This window comes from Tachyglossus aculeatus, chromosome X1 (assembly GCF_015852505.1).
Source record: "Tachyglossus aculeatus isolate mTacAcu1 chromosome X1, mTacAcu1.pri, whole genome shotgun sequence".
Classification (NCBI taxonomy): domain Eukaryota; kingdom Metazoa; phylum Chordata; class Mammalia; order Monotremata; family Tachyglossidae; genus Tachyglossus; species Tachyglossus aculeatus.
In genome coordinates, this window is record NC_052101.1 from 133,246,478 (window position 1) to 133,265,319 (window position 18,842).

The 18,842-nt window shown below is 50.8% G+C and overlaps 1 protein-coding gene across 1 annotated transcript in view; it reads left to right on the forward strand.

Annotated features, from left to right (window-relative positions):
• The window catches only part of CDH5 (cadherin 5), an 83,801-nt gene extending 65,292 nt beyond the window's left edge, over positions 1-18,509 (forward strand). The window contains exons 6-12 of the mRNA XM_038740134.1: positions 1,264-1,451; positions 5,243-5,490; positions 9,111-9,253; positions 10,060-10,184; positions 11,247-11,355; positions 15,662-15,907; positions 17,278-18,509. Coding sequence (XP_038596062.1) covers positions 1,264-1,451; positions 5,243-5,490; positions 9,111-9,253; positions 10,060-10,184; positions 11,247-11,355; positions 15,662-15,907; positions 17,278-17,786 — 1,568 coding nt within the window. The 3' untranslated portion in view covers positions 17,787-18,509. The remainder of the gene's footprint in view (positions 1-1,263; positions 1,452-5,242; positions 5,491-9,110; positions 9,254-10,059; positions 10,185-11,246; positions 11,356-15,661; positions 15,908-17,277) is intronic.
• The last annotated feature ends 333 nt before the right edge of the window (positions 18,510-18,842 follow it).

An 18,842-nucleotide genomic window follows, 5' to 3' on the forward strand; every position in this document is an offset into this window, starting at 1 on the left:
CTGAGGTAGATACAAGCTAATCAGGTCAGACATAGTCCCTGCCCCAACCAGGGTTCGTACTGTAAGTAGGAGGGAGAACCGGTATTGAATCCCCATTTTCCAGATGAGGAAATTGGGGCACAGAGAAGTGAAGTGACTTGCCTAGGCTCACACACCAGGCAAGTGGCAGAGCTGGAATTAGAACCCTGGTCACTTGACTCCCAAGCCCAGGACTCTACTAGGCCACTCTGCTTCCGCTGGGCTAATCTGACATTCTGACCGCCCAACTATGAGGTAGGGTCATGTTCTTTACAGTGCTCCACCTTCAACAGAGGATAATGACAGAGCTCCAGTAGGTTAGCTCCAAATATCTTTTTGCTTGAATAAGACATGCAAGAGAACAGTTGGAAAATTATTTACAGAAGTATTCACACAAAAAGGCCTAACTCACAAGATTTTTTTTATCATTGGGACATATTAACAGTGTTACTTGATCATGTAACTATTATATTTACTGTGGGTCTTTTTAATCTTTGATTTTTCATATATTGATATTTTTAGGGTTCCTCGGGGTAGGTGGGTGGGGATCTTGGAAATGCATTTCTGAATTTTACCTCATCTTTCATGTGACACTCTACTTTCACGGAGCCAATGAAGAGCACTGATCAGAGTCCCTGCATCTTCTTTGTGGATTCTTGGCAGCAGATTAATTCTGCTGGGAATCTGCCTTCCTTCTGCCCTCCTCCTCCTTCCCCACAGCAACACCTACTCTCTCCTGGCTCTGCCTACCCGGGTGACCTCTCCCCTCCATGGTCTCCCCTGCCCCCCACCCCCACCCCTGCAGGCCTTAGAGTGCCTTCCCCTGCCCCCCACCTCACTTCCATGTTGTATCCTCTGTGCCCCTTGCCCCTGCATTAACTTGGAGAGCGGGGAGTTGCCTGTACTCGTCAGTGACAACCGAGCCCAAGAAAGGGAGCCTTTCTTCTGGACCCTTTGACCTAGAGTGGACGAACCTTACTGTGCCTCGTAAACCCACTCACAAATGTCCGTCCGCTCCTCCACTCTATCTTACTCCGAGTTTGAGGGAGCCACTTGGAGCTGGCATGGCCAATGGGGCCTATGGCAACCGACCCACCTCGATTCTCCAGGGGGTTTGGGTGGGCTGGTCCCACCCTGCCCGCCTGAATTCCCTGGGGCACCATGTTCTGTGTAATGAGTTGGAAAAGAGGTGGACGAGCCTAAAGCCAGTTTCACTGATGCTTCTCTGGTTGTTGATTTGCACAGCAAGGTACCAGTTTAACGTCTCTGAAGACATCCGCGTTGGAAACCATGTTGATTCATTAACAGTTGAAGACATTGATGAGCCTCAGAACAGAAAGACCAAGTACAAATTTGTCCAAGGAGATTATCGAGATACCTTTGAAATTGAGGCAGATGCTTTGGCGAACAAAGGAATAATTAAGGCCAAAAAGGTACAGCTTTCTCTAGGCCACCTGAGCGGAAAGGAACCGCATTCAGAGGAGTCCTGTGGCCACAAGGCATCATTGCCCATTTTCTAGCTCAGTCAAATTCTGGGCAGGTCTTAAGGCCGGTTCCGTTGGTACAGTTCGGCTGATACACGAAGCTGCCACAGGGCATTTAAGGAAACTAGGGATGTGGATGGCCCTCCCTCCCCGTGCTGCTGGGTGTCAAGGAGGGCAACCACCATGCCGTTCTTCCGAGCGCCTTCCAGTGTCTTTTTAGGAGGGTGGAAAATGGGTCTGGCTCAATATGGCATTGCTTAATGGCCTTTGCTTCTCAGGGAAAGCAGATGGGAATGACATGAGGGCAAAGTTCCCAAGGAAACCCCATTAAAACCCTTTGTAGGTTCTGTCAGTCCAACAGAGGAACTAGGACAGGGTCTTCAGAGCCACATCGACCAGAGATTCCTCACTTCCCCCCTTTACCCATCCCCAACTGCAGGTAATGACCCAAATAATTTGATGGCAGAGTCCTGTCCTGGGACTAAGTCTAATGCTGGCAGTCGGGGAACTAAACCCATTTGAGTGTCACATCAATAGGTCATTCAGTTAATTAGAAGTATTGAATGGGCACTGACTCACTTGGGAGAGTACAACTGAATGAGCAGACAACATCCCTGCCCACAAAGACCTGATAATCTAGTGGGCAGGGACGGGCGCTAAAATCATTTAGATTTGGAGGAAGGAAGAAAACCGGATAGGGAGGTGAGTTTCTGTTTAAATATTAGGATGTGGGTGCTATCCTAAGAGAGAGTGCTAAGAGAGGGTGTGAGTCCACAAATCCTCTGGTGGTGCAGAAGTGCTAAAGTGGCAGTTGTGGGGATATGACCTGGGGAGATGAGAAAATAATCAGGGAAGGCCTCCTGGAAGAAATGAGATTTCAGGAGAGCTTTGAAGATCTGGAAAGCTATAGTCTGTCAGATGGGAAGGCGGAAGGAGCTCCAGGCAGGGGGAAAGATGTGAGTATGAGGTGGACTCTAGGTTCGAGGCTCTAGGCTGGTTGGAGAAGAGCCAAGAGTGTGAGATGGGGTATCGAGGTAGAAGGACATGGATAGATAGGAAGGGGAGGGTTGATTGAGTGTCTTAAAGGCAATGGTGAGGAGGTTGTGCTTGATGGAGAGGATTGGGTGACTCTGGGAATCTTTTGAGGAGTGGGGCAACATAAAAGCCTAAGACCCCAAGAAGAGCCACTATGGGGTCAGCCCCATGGTCCACCCAGCCCGGAGCTCTGTCTCTGACTGGGACAGCAGGATGCTGGGAGGAACCGTGTGCTGGTTGCCTTCCTGGAGTACCACCCCCTCATGGCTTGGGATGGACCCTCCAACATTCCAAACTCTCCCCTCTGAAAACCCACCAATGCAGCAATCAAAGAGGCATCTAATTAATCCATTTTGGGCCTTCCAAAATGTCTACCTTTTTCCTCTAATGTCCCTATCTTTCCCTCTGAAAACTCATTATGGTGGACCCCTCTTGAGTCCAGACCCCCTCTTGAGTCGATTGATGTTTTTACCTGCACGATTTCTTAGGCTAGCAAATTCCATCAGTTTGCCTGCCCGCTGGGTGAAGAAACATTTCTTCTTGTGGGTCATGGAGCAGCAGCCCTCAAACTAGATTGGGCGGCCCCTCGCCCTGTTGGGGTGGGATTTGGCAAACAACACTTTGTTGTTTATCCTGTCCGCACCCCTCTTGGTTTGGCAAACCTCTAGCCTGTCTCCTCTCAGCCTGCGTCTTTCCAGACTGAAGAGCCCTAGCCTACCTGGTCTGGCCCTTTGATACCGAAGCTGCTACGTTCCCTGAGCTTTTGTCTGTCAACTGAACTTGCAACACCACGGGCAAAATCCAGTTCCCGCCACAAAGCGGATTTGCATCCAGGCCCATTAGCCTTTCAGAATCCTGCAGTGGATCCAGACCCCATTGCAGCATTGGCCCCCAGACGCAGGACTCGGGCCACAATTGGTAGAGGCCTCCCTGCTGTCTGCAATCCCTGCTGCCTTCCACGTTCAAAGCCGCTACCGAGTTGGTGAAATAATATTGTGAGCGGGCCGAGCCCTGGGCTCCATTTATTTGCTTTTCTGATTGGCCCTTGAGACAGTGAGCCTGAAGCTCCTTGTTCCCCAGGGCACCATGGCACCACTGTCTCTGACCCTCCTGGTGCCATTTCCACTCAGTAATAGTGGTTTTCCCAGCCTCAAATTTCGGGAACTCTTTGACTGGGAGGAGGCAAGAATTCCACCTCTCGGTTAGTTGAGGTACACAGATGGCCATCCTTTCTCTCAGCCGCTTTCTAGACCCTCTGTGGTTTGGCAGACCCCGACCACGTCTCCACAGGCAAACCGGTGCTCCATATTAAATCCAGTCCAGGTTTCCTGGTCTCCCAGATCCCACCTGCCCCCCAACCCTGAGTCATGTGTGGCCATTTCTGTTACCAATGGTGGAGGTATCTACCTCTTCCTGGTTGAGTTGGCCACAGTTTACTCTCTGTTTCTGTGCTCAGACAATGATCCCTGGTGGGACTGTATGCTGACTCTTCTCCTGAGCATCACACAACCCCACGGCCAACCAGATTCAGTCTGTGGTTGCCCCTCTGCTCTCAGGAGAACCATAGTAACCTGAAGATTTCACTAAGGCTATGCAGTAAATGTTCGATTATCCGCCAAGTGGAGAGGGGAGGGGAATGATGCGGATAATACAGATCAACAGATGAAACAAAGTCGGTGGCGATGGGGAGGAACGGACCAGCTCGGGCCTTGTCTGGGCCTCGGGAATCTGGAATCCATTAGATTAGCGACTCTCTTTGAGCCCGGAAATTCCTTAAGGGCAAGGAGCGCGTGCCTTCTGTTGTACTCTCCCAAGTGCCCAGTAGAGTACTCTGCATGCAGTAGATGTTCATTGCAGCACCCTGCATATAGTAGGTGCCCAGGACAGCACTCTGCTCTCAGTAGGCACCCAGTTAAAGTGCTCTTCCACAGTAAGTACCCAGTACAGGGCTCTGAACATGCTAGCTGCTTGATAAATACTACTGATGGATTGACTGATTAGCACCTCCAGCGACCCATTGTTCTGGGCTGTGGTTGCCCCAGCATGGGAGTCATTTGGAAGGAAATCAGGCTAGTAGTGGAGGAAGAGAGCCACAGTTTGGCCTGGATAAACCATACATTGGATAATCCACTCTAGATGATCACAAACACACCAAGTCACTGTCTCCCTTCCCCACCCCTTACCAAGAAACATCAAAAAGAAATCCCAGTTCTTGGCTGCACTCACTAGAGCCGCAAATCACCCTTAATAATAATAATGATGATAGCATTTATTAAGCGCTTACTATGTGCAAAGCACTGTTCTAAGCGCTGGGGAGGTTACAAGGTGATCAGGTTGTCCCACGGGGGGCTCACAGTCTTAATCCCCATTTTACAGATGAGGTAACTGAGGCCCAGAGAAGTTAAGTGACTTGCCCAAAGTCACACAGCTGGCTATTGACAGAGCCGGGATTTGAACCCACGACCTCTGACTCCAAAGCCCGGGCTCTTTCCACTGAGCCACACTGCTTCTCTGCTTCTCAGACCCTTGGTCTGTTAGGATCTACCATTCCCTGCAAATGCCTCACTGAGATTCCTTCTCCATGGCAGTGGTTTGTCATAATTCCTCCCACACACCCACACATTAACCTAAGCAAGATGAGTTGTTTTGGGCTCAGGGTTCGGTTTGACTCTTCCAAAGTAACCAAGTTTATTTTCCACTTTCAGCCCCTGGACTATGAAAGCATCAAGAGTTACAAATTCACCGTTGAAGCATCCGACCCAACCGTTGTTCACCACGGGCGGCAAATGCCATACAAGAGCAACGCCGAAGTCATCATCCATGTCCTTGACGTGGACGAGCCCCCAGTTTTTTCCCGTCCTTACTACGTGTACAAATTGAAGGAGAACATAAAAGTGAATGTCATTGGCCAGGTCGTTGCCACGGATCCTGATGCGGAGAAGCGGACCATTAGGTAAGGGAAGTGCAGCTAGGCAGCTGATCTTTACAACCCTTCTGTGCCCTCCCAGCTTCTGGGGCTTTCTGATGATCCTGAAATTATTATCACAAAGAGGAGGAGAAGGAGGAGGAATGTGATGGTGGTAGTGATGATAGTAGTAGTAGTGTTAATATTATTATTATTATTATTGTTATGGTATTTGTTTAGCGCTTACTATGTGACAGGCACTGTACTAAGTGATGAGCTGGGTACAAGCAAATCGGGTTGGACAAAGTCCCTATCCCAGGTGGGGCTCACAGTCTCAATCCCCATTTTACAGATGAGGTAACTGAGGCACAGAGAAGCAAAGTGACTTGCCCAAGGTCACACAGCAGACAAGTGGCGGAGCCAGGATTAGAACCCACATCTTTCTCACCCCCAGGCCCGTGTTCTATCCACTAGGATGTGCTGCTTCTAGTAGTAATGATGATAACAATAATAATAATAGTAGTAACAATAATAATAATAGTAGATTAATAGTAGTAGTAGATGACTGCCCGCTGGTATGAGAGAGGAGAGGGCTAAGAAATGCTTTGGGAGAAGGATCAGTTTCACAGACCAGAGCAACCATTCGCTCCCACGGCTTCAACTATCATCTCTACACTGATGACACCCAAATCTACATCTCTGCCCCTGCTCTCTCCCTCCCTCCAGGCTCGTATCTCCTCCTGCCTTCAAGATATCTCCATCTGGATGTCTGCCCACCACCTAAAACTCAATATGTCCAAGACCAAACTCCTTATCTTCCCTCCCAAACCGTGCCCTCTCCCTGACTTTCCCATCACTGTTAATGGCACTACCATCCTTCCCGTCTCACAACCCTGCAACCTTGGTGTCATCCTCGACTACGCTCTCTCTTTCACCCCTCATATCCAATCCGTCACCAAGACCTGCCGGTCTCACCTCCACAACATTGCCAAGATCCTCCCTTTCCTCTCCATCCAAACCGCTACCCTGCTCATTCAATCTCTCATCCTATCCCGACTGGATTACTGCATCAGCCTCCTCTCTGATCTCCCATCCTCCTGTCTCTCCCCACTTCAATCTATACTTCACGCTGCTGCCCGGATCATCTTTGTGCAGAAACGCTCTGGGCATGTTTCTCCCCTCCTCAAAAATCTCAAGTGGCTACCAATCAACCTACGCATCAGGCAAAAACTCCTCACTCTCGGCTTCAAGGCTCTCCATCACCTCACCCCCTCCTACCTCACCTCCCTTCTTTCCTTCTACAGCCCAGCCCGCACCCTCTGCTCCTCGGCCGCTAACCTCTTCACCGTGCCTCGTTCTCGCCTGTCCCGCCATCAAACCCCGGCCCACGTCCTCCCCCTGGCCTGGAATGCCCACCCTCCGTACATCCGCCAAGCTCGCTCTCTTCCTCCCTTCAAAGCCCTACTGAGAGCTCAACTCCTCCAGGAGGCCTTCCTAGACTGAGTCCCCTCCTTCCTCCCCACCTTCCTCCCCCTCCCATCCCCTCCCCGCCTTACCTCCTTCCCCTACCCACAGCACCTGTGTATATGTATATATGTTTGGACGTATTTATTACTCCATTTATTTTACTTGTACATATTTATTCTATTTATTTTATTTTGTTAATATGTTTTGTTTTGTTGTCTGTCTCCCCTTTCTAGACTGTGAGCCCGCTGTTGGGTAGGGACCATCTCTATATGTTGCCAACTTGTACTTCCCAAGTGTTGTGGTAAACGCTCAATAAATACCATTGAATGAATGAATGAACCAGGAATGGACTCTGGTCTGCCTGAACACAGACAACACAGAACTGGCTAAACAACCTTGACTAGATTTGGCCAGTCATCCTGTTTGTTATCATGGTATTTATTAAGCGACTACTATGAGCTAAGCAATTAATCGATCATATTTATTGAGCGCTTACTGGTCCTAAGAGCTTGGGAGAGTACAATACAACAGTTGGTAGACACGCTTCCACAATGAGCTGACAATCTCGAGGGAGTGACACATTAATATAAATAAATTATAGACATGCATGTAAGTGCTGTGGGGTTGGGTTGAGGGAGGGGTGAAGAAAGGGTGCAAATCCAAGTGCAAGGGTGGTGCAGATGGGCGTGGGAGAGGAGGAAATGAGGGCTTAGATAATGTCTCTTGGAGAAGATATGCCTACAGTAAGTCTTTGAAGGTGGGGAGAGTGATCATCTGTCAGATATGGAAAGTGAAGGGCATCCAGGCCAGAGGCAGGACATGGGCGAGAGGTCACCCACAACATAGACAAGATCGAGGTGACAGTTGAGCGCTGTACTAAGCATTGGGCTAGATTCAAGATAGTCAAGTGGGACAGAGCTCCTGGTAGTTGTGGTAGCATTGGTTGCAGTCATAGAAGTTATTACCTTTACTACTGTACTGAGTTCAGTTCACTGTACTGAGTGCTCGGGAAAGTCCAAAAAAAGCAAGATACAAATTGTCTGCCTATTGAGAATAGTCTGATGGAGGGGTCTTTCAGCTAACTTTTTGTTTTGCACGAAAACGCGCTGACTTCACCAGATTGTTCTTATGTTTCTGAATTTGCGGGAAATGTCTATGTCTCGAGAAAAGAGGAGAGCTAGAGATGGAAGGAGAGGGAGGAAATTGGGGATTAATTCCATGCTCGAGCATGGCAGAGACATAGACACTCAGGGACAGGACAAATGCAGGGCAAGCTTCTGAAGGGAAAAGAGAAGGGAGTGGAAATATTTTCAGGATTTCTGACGGTGGCAGATTCCTAATGTCCAGAACTTGGGGACTGGTCCATCTCCAACATCTGGGCTGGAAAAATGGGTTAGAATGACCACGAAAGGCACTCATGGGGTCTGGATGCCCCCTTGCTGACCCAGAAGTAACAGATAAGTGTTTTGTTATGTTATGTGTGTGTCGAGAAGGCAACACGTAACATGAGTGTCATGAGGAAACACCAAAAGTTCTTTGCAGAAATACTTAAAGAGCGTAGAGCATAACACAAGGTTGGGGGATGACACCCCAACCCTCCTCATCACACTCAGTACTGGTTGCTTACTAGACCGAGACAGCTTGTTAGGGAACCCGACTCTCACCATGATATCAAACAGGACAACTGGACACCCTAATCGGGGTTGTTAGGCCAGTTCTGTGTCATCTATGTCCAGGCAGACTAGAGGCCATTCCCGGTTGTTTTGGCCTGTGAAACTGATCCATCTCCTCAAGCAGTTCTTAGCCCTCCTTTCTCTCATAGCAGTGGACAGGCATCTGACAGCAGCGAGTAGCAGAAGAAAAACCAATTCAACAGATGTATTTTCAAATTGTATTAAAAGCTTTTCTGGCCTGCAGCCTGATTTATCTCAAGCCCTGGCCAATTTCTTCCAAGGTCCACACTGACATACATTTACAGGCTCATGGAAAACTTCTTCATTTTTTGCTGCTCAAAGGGCGCTCAGGGGTTGGGGGCTCCCGCTAGGGGGAGGACCTTACCCACATAGCGCCTTCATCAGAGTCAGTCAATCATTCATATTTATTGAGCACTTACTGTGTGCAGGGCACTGTACTAAGTGCTTGGGAGAGTACAATACCCGAGAGTCAAAATCACCAATATCTCTTCTTTCCACACTATATAGGTACAGCATCCGAAGCCACAGTGACAAAGGCAACTTTTTCAAGATCTCCAAGCAGGGAGACATTTCAAACACAAAGCCTCTTGACCGGGAAACCCACCCTTGGTACAATCTAACTATAGAAGCAAGAGAAATCAATAGAGATGGTAAGCGACAAGCCGGGAACCTTTTCAAAATTCCCAGAAATGGTGATTTTTCTAAGCCAGGGTGGGTCATGGGGAGAATGTGAGCGGACCAGAAAGTTGGCAATAACATGTAATTCCCTATTCATCTCTCATGGTGTTGGGGAACAGACACTGAGCTTGGCCAACTCAGAGGTAGAAAGACTCGAATGAATCCCAAGTCAGGGATTAGAATTTAGATTCATGGCCAGAAATCCTGGCTTTAGGACCAACTCACTCAAAACTACTGAAGTGGGTCATTCTTCAATCAATTGATCAATCAATCGATGAATCAATCCACTGTACTTATTGAGTGCCTCCTGAGTGCATGACCTCCAGGGAGTAATGCATCCAGGCCTTCCCAGAGGGAAGACTAACCTTCCCACAATTAAGGTAAGGAAGGCTCTGATTCCAGCATTTTGTTGTTAACCTTTAACCTTCCCCGCTAGACTCTAAGCCTACTGTGGGCAGGGAACGTGTCTGCTAATTCTGTTGAACTATACTCACCCAAGTGCTTAATAAAATGCTCTGCACATAGTAAGCACTCAATAAATGTGATTGATTGATTGATTGATTGATTAAAATTTAAACTCAGGCATTTTCAGTTACTCCACAGGGTTCTGACAAAGGAGAGTCCAAATGCCCCCTGCCCGGTCCCTTCGTGGGTTCTGGCCCAGCTTCTGTCTTCCTGGACATCCACCGACACTCCTTGGGGTAGGGTGGGGTGGGGCATGTCCACAGTGTTGGATTCACAAAGCTGAAATTTGCTTTCCTATGCATCGTTATTTAAGGATCCCTGACAGACAAAGAATCCATTGTGCAAGTCCATATTGAGGTCCTAGACGAGAATGACAATGCTCCCGAGTTTGCTCAGCCCTACGAGCCCAAAATCTGTGAGAACGCTGCTCCGGGCACGGTAGGTAGCCCAACTCCATCGTCAGCGTTTGCCTCACGCTGTGGCTCCTGAGCCCACGTTGTGGGGCGAGGGGATGGGAGGATGGGTGGGGCCCTCGCTCTCTACACTGACACTTGCTCTATGGGCATGGGCTGCTCTTTATGGGCATTTGGCATGGTGTTTTCACCAGCAAGCCCTGGATACCGTCCTGTCCCATAATAATAATAATAATAATAATAATAATAATAATAATAATAATAATAATAATAATAATAATAATAATGGCATTTGTTAAGCTCTTACTAGGCACTGTACTAAGTGCAGAAACCATTAGACCCTATTGGAGCCCGGAGCACAGGAGCCTGGGTGGCCATTTCCTCCCAGCCATTGGCCCTGTGGCACCTAGGGCTCCTCCAACCCCTTGCCCTCCCAGCAAGTGAGATGAGGTAAGTGAAAGCCACAGTTTCCCCCAACAGGCTCCCTACGATGCTGCCGACCCCCCATTCTGCTTCCCATTCCTGTGCTTGGAAGCAAGCTTCTCTGTCCCTACCCTGGGACACAGGCACCAAATTGGGGTTCCTTGGGAAGTCCAAACCGGGAGATGCCTGCAACTAGAATAGCTCTATCCCTGGGGGTCCCAGGACCCAAGCCCAATGAACCATCCTGAGCACATCCAAGGGGCTCTCTACCCAGCCCAATGCCCTCTGGGAGAGGCTACTATGGACCACTTGACAGAAGGCAAGATGCTGCTGCAATCGAGAGTCGTGTCCAGAGGCTGAGGGCCTGGGAGATGGCAGGGGTGCTGCAGTGGAAGGCCTCTCCTCCTCTCCCCTCCACGTCCCACTCTGACACTACCTTTGGCCCTCCATTGGCTGTCAGCCCTGCTGGGGTCGGTGGTGGGGGGTCTGCAGGTTCTCTACCTCCCATTTGCTACCTGAGTGTTGTAACTGTGAATAATTCCCCACCCACCCCCATTCCCCAATTCCCCATTCCATGCCATTATTTCCCCGTTAAGCTTGGCTTTTCTCTCAGATTGCATGTGGAGGCAAAGCCCTCAATGACCTCCTCTTTTAATCACTACAGTTAGTCATGAGGATCTCAGCTGCTGACAAGGATAAAATGCCACCAGGAGCGAAGTTTAAATACTCTTTGGGCTCTGGAGACAGCAATTTCACACTGACTGAAAACCACGGTATTGTATCTCTTCAGTGGGTTTTGTTAGACAGCTGAGTCAGTCAGGGAGAGTGTGAAAGAAGTGCGACAGAGATAATCAGACTCAGTTCCTCTGAGCCATTGGTTCCCCCCGCCTCCTGGCTTACGTTAACGAGGGGGTTCCAGCAGCACGGCTGTGGCAGTGCTGGAAGCCTTGCCCATCCTATGGAAGATGCAAGGGCCTTTGTGTCTGTGCTGGAAAGCCTCGTTTGGCTCCTCCAGACTTTGAGAGGGACAGGGATGTCCCCTCCTTGGATGGGGGGAGGGGGTGGGGAGAGCTGGCAGCCACCTGCCGTGTAGGGATCCTGGAAGGAAGGTGTCTGGTTCCCCCTTCCTGGGGATGGGCTGCAATATTGCTATCTCTGTTGAGGGCTGAACTGGGTCCAGCTAGCTTGACTTTGCTCTCGTGCTTTTTTCAAAGATTCAGAGGCAAGAAGAGTCCTGCCCACACCCCTCCCACACACATACAAAACTCAATCCTCTAAATAGCCGTGCCCAGCCCAGGAATCACCAACCCATCTCAGCCCACTCTCCCCTGAACCCACCATCTCCATTCAGACCCGAACCAAAGCCCCCTGTCCTCCAGCTCCCAGGGGCTAAGTGGGGGTCTTTCACCTGGGACATCTCCATTGAGGGCTCCACCATTCTCTATAAGGCAGGTCCCCAGATCATGTGACAGGCTCACTGACGCAGCTCCCAGCTTCCCCCCCACCCCCCGAGATAATGATCAGGTCCAACTTATAACCTAGTTTGGAGTGTTCCAAACTCAAATTTGCTTTGTAAGATAAGAGGAGCAACTCACTGTATTTCCGTTACTATTTATTGAAGAGGAACTTGTGCCAGCCAATCTGACAGCCAACCCATCTTTCCTGGGAAAAGTGTCCAAAGGTAGAGTTTTGAATCCCTAGGTAGCTGGGGCTTCCCTGAAACTGTTTTCAGAGAAATTCCCTCAAGGTGATCCCCAGCAAGCAATTGGCAGAGCTGGGATTAGAACCCAGGTCCTTCTGACTTCTGTAGCCACTCTGCTTCTAATTGCAATGATGGGCCCTACAAACATACGTAAAGCTACAGAGTAAAGCAGGTCAAAAAGAACATAACCCCCAGGACCAAACATAAAGCAGACCCCAAGCAACAGATATAGAAATGCTTTGTTCAGAAGGTATTCATAAATGCAGAGGGTCATGGAAGGGACTGCTGTGGTGTTTTGAGTGGGCTGTGATTTGGGTACAGGTGATTATGGTTTAATAGCTTCAAGCTTTAACCAGCCAGAGCTCAGCACCAAAGAAAAAGACACTCGGAGAGGCTTCTGCTCCCTCCAACCACATATTCAAAGGTTGCATCAATCAATCAATCAATCAGTGGTATTTGTTGAGCACTACTGTGTGCAGAACACTGTTCTAAGGCTTGGGAGAGTACAAGAGAGTTGGCAGGCACGTTCCCTGCCCACGAGGAGTTTACAGTTTAGAGAAGGAGCTGACTCACCTCCCCCACTAGGGCCTCCCTCAGAGGCCAGTGCCCACCCCCTGCTCTCGGATCATCCCCTTCCCCTCTCCCTCAGCCTGCAGCGTGACCCCTGAGGGGAGGACTTCAAGGCAAGCCCTCCCAGACTGATCCATGGGGCCCCATGCCCCTCTGAAGACACTACTGCCCCACAACCCTTGCAGGTACCCCTGCAGTGCCCATTCCACACATAGCAGGAGGGACCAAACATCCCACAGAAGGCAAGAGGGTCACAAATCTAGGGTCCCTTTGTGCCACTGGAAAGCCTCCTCCAGCACACCCAGCAAGATTCCACTTTCAGCCAGGTTGTCAGGTGGGTGAATGGGGCAGCTGTGGCGAGGATGGCAGTGGTGGAGGAGCAGTGGCCATCCATCCAGGTCCTGGGTCTCCTCTTCTTCCTCCTCCTTTCCCTGCTCCTCCCTGCTCCTTTCCAACTGCCACCACCACGGCTATCTGGCTGCTTACCTGGAGGGACCCAGCAGAGCCCCTCTGACATGTTTCTGGCCGCGCGGGAATTTTCTGGGACACAATTCAGATGGAATTGAGTGACAGCTGGGTGAGAGTGTTAGTGCGTGAGTGTGTGACCAGTGTATGTGTGTCAGTGTCTGTGTGTCTGTGTGCCCACGTCTCTCCCATCCTAAAAAAACCCTCTCTTGACCCCACCTCACCGTCTAGTTATCGCCCTATCTCCCTCCTACCATTCCTTTCCATTCCTCTCCTTGAACGAGTCGTCTACACGCGCTGTCTCGAATTCCTCAACGCCAACTCTCTCCTCGACCCCCTCCAATCTGGCTTCCGTCCCCTACATTCCACGGAAACTGCCCTCTCAAAGGTCACCAATGACCTCCTGCTTGCCAAGTCCAATGGCTCCTACTCTATCCTAATCCTCCTCGACCTCTCAGCTGTCTTCGACACTGTGGACCACTCCCTTCTCCTCAACACGTTATCCAACCTTGGTTTCACAGACTCTGTCCTCTCCTGGTTCTCCTCTTATCTCTCCAGCCGTTCATTCTCAGTCTCTTTTGCGAGCTCCTCCTCCCCCTCCCATCCCCTTACTGAAGGGGTTCCTCAAGGGTCAGTTCTTGGTCCCCTTCTGTTCTCTATCTACACTCACTCCCTTGGTGAACTCATTCGCTCTCATGGCTTCAACTATCATCTCTACGCTGATGACACCCAAATCTACATCTCGGCCCCTGCTCTCTCTCCCTCCCTCCAGACTCGTATCTCCTCCTGCCTTCAGGACATCTCCATCTGGATGTCTGCCCGCCATCTAAAACTCAATATGTCCAAGACTGAACTCCTTATCTTCCCTCCCAAACCCTGCCCTCTCCCTGACTTTCCCATCACTTTTGATGGCACTACCATCCTTCCTGTCTCACAAGCCCGCAACCTTGGTGTCATCCTCGACTCCACTCTCTCGTTCACCCCTCACATCCAATCCGTCACCAAAACCTGCCGGTCTCACTTCGGCAACATTGCCAAGATCCGCCCTTTTCTCTCCATCCAAACTGCTACCCTTCTCGTTCAATCTCTCATCCTATCCCAACTGGATTATTGCATCAGCCTCCTCTCTGATCTCCCATCCTCCCGTCTCTCCCCATTTCAATCTATACGTCACGCTGCTGCCTGGATCGTCTTTTTCCAGAAACGCTCTGGGCATGTTACTCCCCTCCTCAAAAATCGTCAGTGGCTACCAATCAACCTACGCATCAGGCAAAAACTCCTCACTCTTGGCTTCAAGGCTCTCCATCACCTCGCCCCCTCCTACCTCACCTCCCTTCTCTCCTTCTACAGCCCAGCCCGCACCCTCTGCTCCTCTGCTGCTAACCTCCTCACTGTGCCTCGTTCTCGCCTGTCCCACCATCGACCCCCGACCCACGTCCTCCCCCTGGCCTGGAATGCCCTCCCTCTGCATATCCACCAAGCTAGCTCTCTTCCTCCCTTCAAAGCCCTACTGAGAGCTCACCTCCTCCAGGAGGCCTTCCCAGACTGAGCCCCGTCCTTCCTCTCCCCTTCCTCCCCCTCCCCATCCCTGCCACCTTACCTCCTTCCCCTCCCCACAGCACCTGTATATATGTATATATGTTTGTACATATTTATTACTCTATTTATTTATTTTACTTGTACATATTTATTCTATTCATTTTATTTTGTTAATATGTTTTGTTTTGTTGTCTGTCTCCCCCTTCTAGACTGTGAGCCTGCTGTTGGGTAGGGACCGTCTCTATATGTTGCTAACTTGTACTTCCCAAGCGCTTAGTACAGTGCTCTGCACACAGTAAGCGCTCAATAAATATGATTGAATGAATGAATGAATGGTCCCCGTTCTCTCTCCCCTCTCCATTCCTCTTTAGCCCCCTCTCCATTCCCCTTTAGCCCCCTCTCACTCTGTCCCTCTCCCTCCTTCTCTCTATTCTCCCCGCCTCACCCAGACCCCTGCACACAGTAAGCGCTCACTAAATATAATAGTCTGACTGACCCCCTCCCACCAACAGGGACTTTCTATCTCTGACTTTTTTCCTGCCTTTCCAGCTCCACCCCTGTCCCACCATGCCCCCATTGCCACAGCTGCATCCAGTCACCAACAATGCATTTTGTTTTTGGTTTCATTGTCCCCTTTTCCCATATGGTGGGGATAACTGATAACAGGGACAAACCATCTGGCCCATTCACATCCTCTGGAAAACATCCTATCAGACCCCCTCGGCATCATGTCTGGTCTCTCAGTCGAGGCAGGAAGAAAGTCCGGCCAATCCCACAGTAACCAAACTCCCTGCCCCTTCCAGATAACACAGCCAACATCACCATCAGGTTTGGGCAGTTTGATCGGGAAAAGGCCAAAGTCCACTACCTGCCGGTGGTGATTTCGGACAATGGGACCCCTGACCTGACCAGCACAAACACACTTGTCATCAGCGTCTGCAAGTGCAATGAGCAGGGAGAATTCACTTTTTGCGACGAGCCAGCCAAACAAGTGGGAGTGAGCATCCAAGCGCTTGTAGCTATCTTTCTGTGCATCCTCACCATCATTGGTAAGTGCTAAAGCTTTCAGTGGGGGCTGAGTCTCAGTGAGCTAAAGCCTGCTGCTTTGCCAAGAGTCTCTAGATTCATTCAGCCTTTGTTTTTGGCTCACTGAGACTTGGCCCCCTAGCCCAGGTTTACAACGCTGAGGACCCGGCCAAAACTTCCCATCTCTTATTGATTTTCTGTCATCGATCAAGATGGCCTTAGCTATTGCAGAGCCTTTTTTACACAGCTGAGTCCACCTCCACAGGCAATCGATCACCGCTAAAGGTCGGGGCTTCCACGGGGCAGGATGGCAGGGGCAGGCAGAACTGGGACCTTTGAGTTGACTCCAGGCATCCTGTTTGAGGCAAGGGGGAAAGGCGACTTCTGCTTCAGTTTTCAGGAGTACCTCAGGCTTTGAGCCACACCATCGCTGGGTCAGTCCCATGCCTCGTCCAGCCAGGACTCTCTCTCCAGCAGGGGCACCAGAATGTTGGAACGATGTCCTGGTTACCCTCCTGGGCACCCACCTTCATGGCTAGGGATAGACCGTCCAACTCTTCCCCTCCAGTGACCTAGCAAGGACCACCCAACACCCCTGACTCTCCCTTATCCATCCCTGACTCTCCTCAGCGACCCAGCATGGATCATCCAATACTCAGCCTCTCTCCTCTCCATCCATGACCCTCCCCCAGTGATCCAGCACAATCCATCCAACACCCCTGACTCTCCTCACTCCATCCTTGACTCAACTCTACTGAACCAACACAGACCATCCAACACCTCTAACTCTCCTCTAATGAACCAGCACAGACCATCCAACACCCCAGCTCTCCCCCAGTGACTTGACATGAACCACTTGACATGGACTATCCAACAACCCTGGCTCTCCCTAGTGACTGAACACGAACTGCCCCACACCTCTGACTCTCTCCTCTCCATCCCTGATTATCCCTCCAGTGACCCAATCTGGACCACCTAACACCGACTCTCCCCTCTCCAAACAAGCAACCAATCAGTCGGCCAATCAGTCAGTCAGTCCAGTCAGTCAGTCCCTTTCTGGCTTCCTCAGCCCCTCCAGTTCAGCCTTCCTGGCCTATGGAGCAAATCGCAAATCCTAGGGCCAGGAGTTTCAGGCACACACGCACCCGTGGGTGAAGTTCTTCATACTCAAAGTAGATGCCACCGCTGGTGAAGTTCACCCACGGGTGCATGTGGGGCTGATAAGGCCAACAGGGGCCCCCAAGTCCTGACTGCACTGGGCACACAAGCAGAAGGGCCCTCATTGTGTTGCTATGTGTGCTGCTTGCCTCTGTGTCTCCCTCCCTTCTGGCGGCAATGAGTCATGCTGAATGTGCCCTCGGCGGGAATCCCTAAGCATGTGTTGTGATTGCAGTCATCACCCTGCTGATTGTCCTGCGGAGAAGACAGAGAAGAGAGGCGAAGGTTCTCCGGAAAAGCGGAGCGGAAATCCACGAGCAGCTCGTCACCTATGATGAGGAAGGCGGCGGCGAGATGGACACCACCAGCTACGACGTTTCCGTGCTCAACTCTGTACGCAAAAATGGGCTGAAACCCCCGAGGCTGGCCCTGGAGGCCAGGCCCTCGCTCTACGCCCAGGTCCAGAAGCCTCCCAGGCATGTGAACACCGGAACGGGGGAAATGGCCGTCATGATCGAAGTCAAGAAGGACGAGGCTGACCACGATGGAGGAGGCCCCCCATACGACACGCTGCACATCTACGGCTATGAAGGGGCTGAGTCGATCGCAGAGTCGCTCAGCTCTCTGGGCAGCGATTCCTCCTCCTCGGACATAGATTACGACTTTCTGAACGACTGGGGGCCCCGCTTCAAGATGCTCGCCGAGCTGTACGGCTCGGAAGCCCACCCCAAGGTGGGCTATTGAGCTGCCATCCAGTGATGGTGGTGGAGAGACAGGTTTCACAAGGAACCCACCTCAGCAGTCACTTCAAAGAGAGGCTCCACGTCCCTGCCTCCAGGGCTGGGACTCTGCTCAATTGGATTCTCACAGCCTATCGCAATTTGCAACCCCTCACCCCCCACCCCTGGCCCTCCCAGTCACCTACAGCTGGCCCCCCATAAGCAGACAGAAATTCCATCTGCTTCTTTCCCCCTAGGCCAGGATCCGCCAGCGAACCCACCCACACACCCACACTCCTGAGTAAACGATCGACCCATCCATCAGTGGTATATATTGAGTGCTTACTGTGTGCAGAGCACTGTACTAAGTGCTTGGGAGAGTATCATACAGTTGGTAGACACAGAGTACATCAGGTGCCTGACCATGGTTTCCTTGCACAAGGTCAGATCACTGACTTTAATCAAAATGGCCCCCGAGAGGGGCCGGAGATCTACAAGTGGAAGTCTCCTTCTCCAAGACCTTGATCGGCACCGACCCTTCTAGTCTGGGCCGTCCAATCCCGGCCAGAGAAAATTGGGGAATCCCCACGTTTTTTTCCCAACGGGCTCAGGTCATTTTTCTGTCCCCTTAGCCCCGCGAGGTCCCTAAATGCTAACACCCACTCTTCCTTTGCCTTTTTATTTTAAATGGTATTTGTTAAATGCTTACTATGTGCCAAGCACTGCACTAGGTGCTGTACTAAGGTCAGACACAGTCCCTGTCACACATAGGGCTCACAGTCTTAATCCCCATTTTACAGGTGAGGGAACTGCGGCCCAGAGAAGTGAAGTGATTTGCCCAAGGTCACACAGCAGACAAGTGGCAGAGCTGGAATTAGAACCCAGGTCCTCTGACTCCCAGTCATGGGCTCTTTCCATTAGACCAAACTGCCTCCCAGCATGGGGGCTTGGGGAGGGGAGACATGTCCAATGGCCAGAACTGTACCCGACTGTGAAAATGGCGGATGCGCCCCACCCCAATCCATCCAAATGTCGGCAAAAAGAGGAGGAAGCGCATCCCAGTGGCACTCATAAAGCTCAT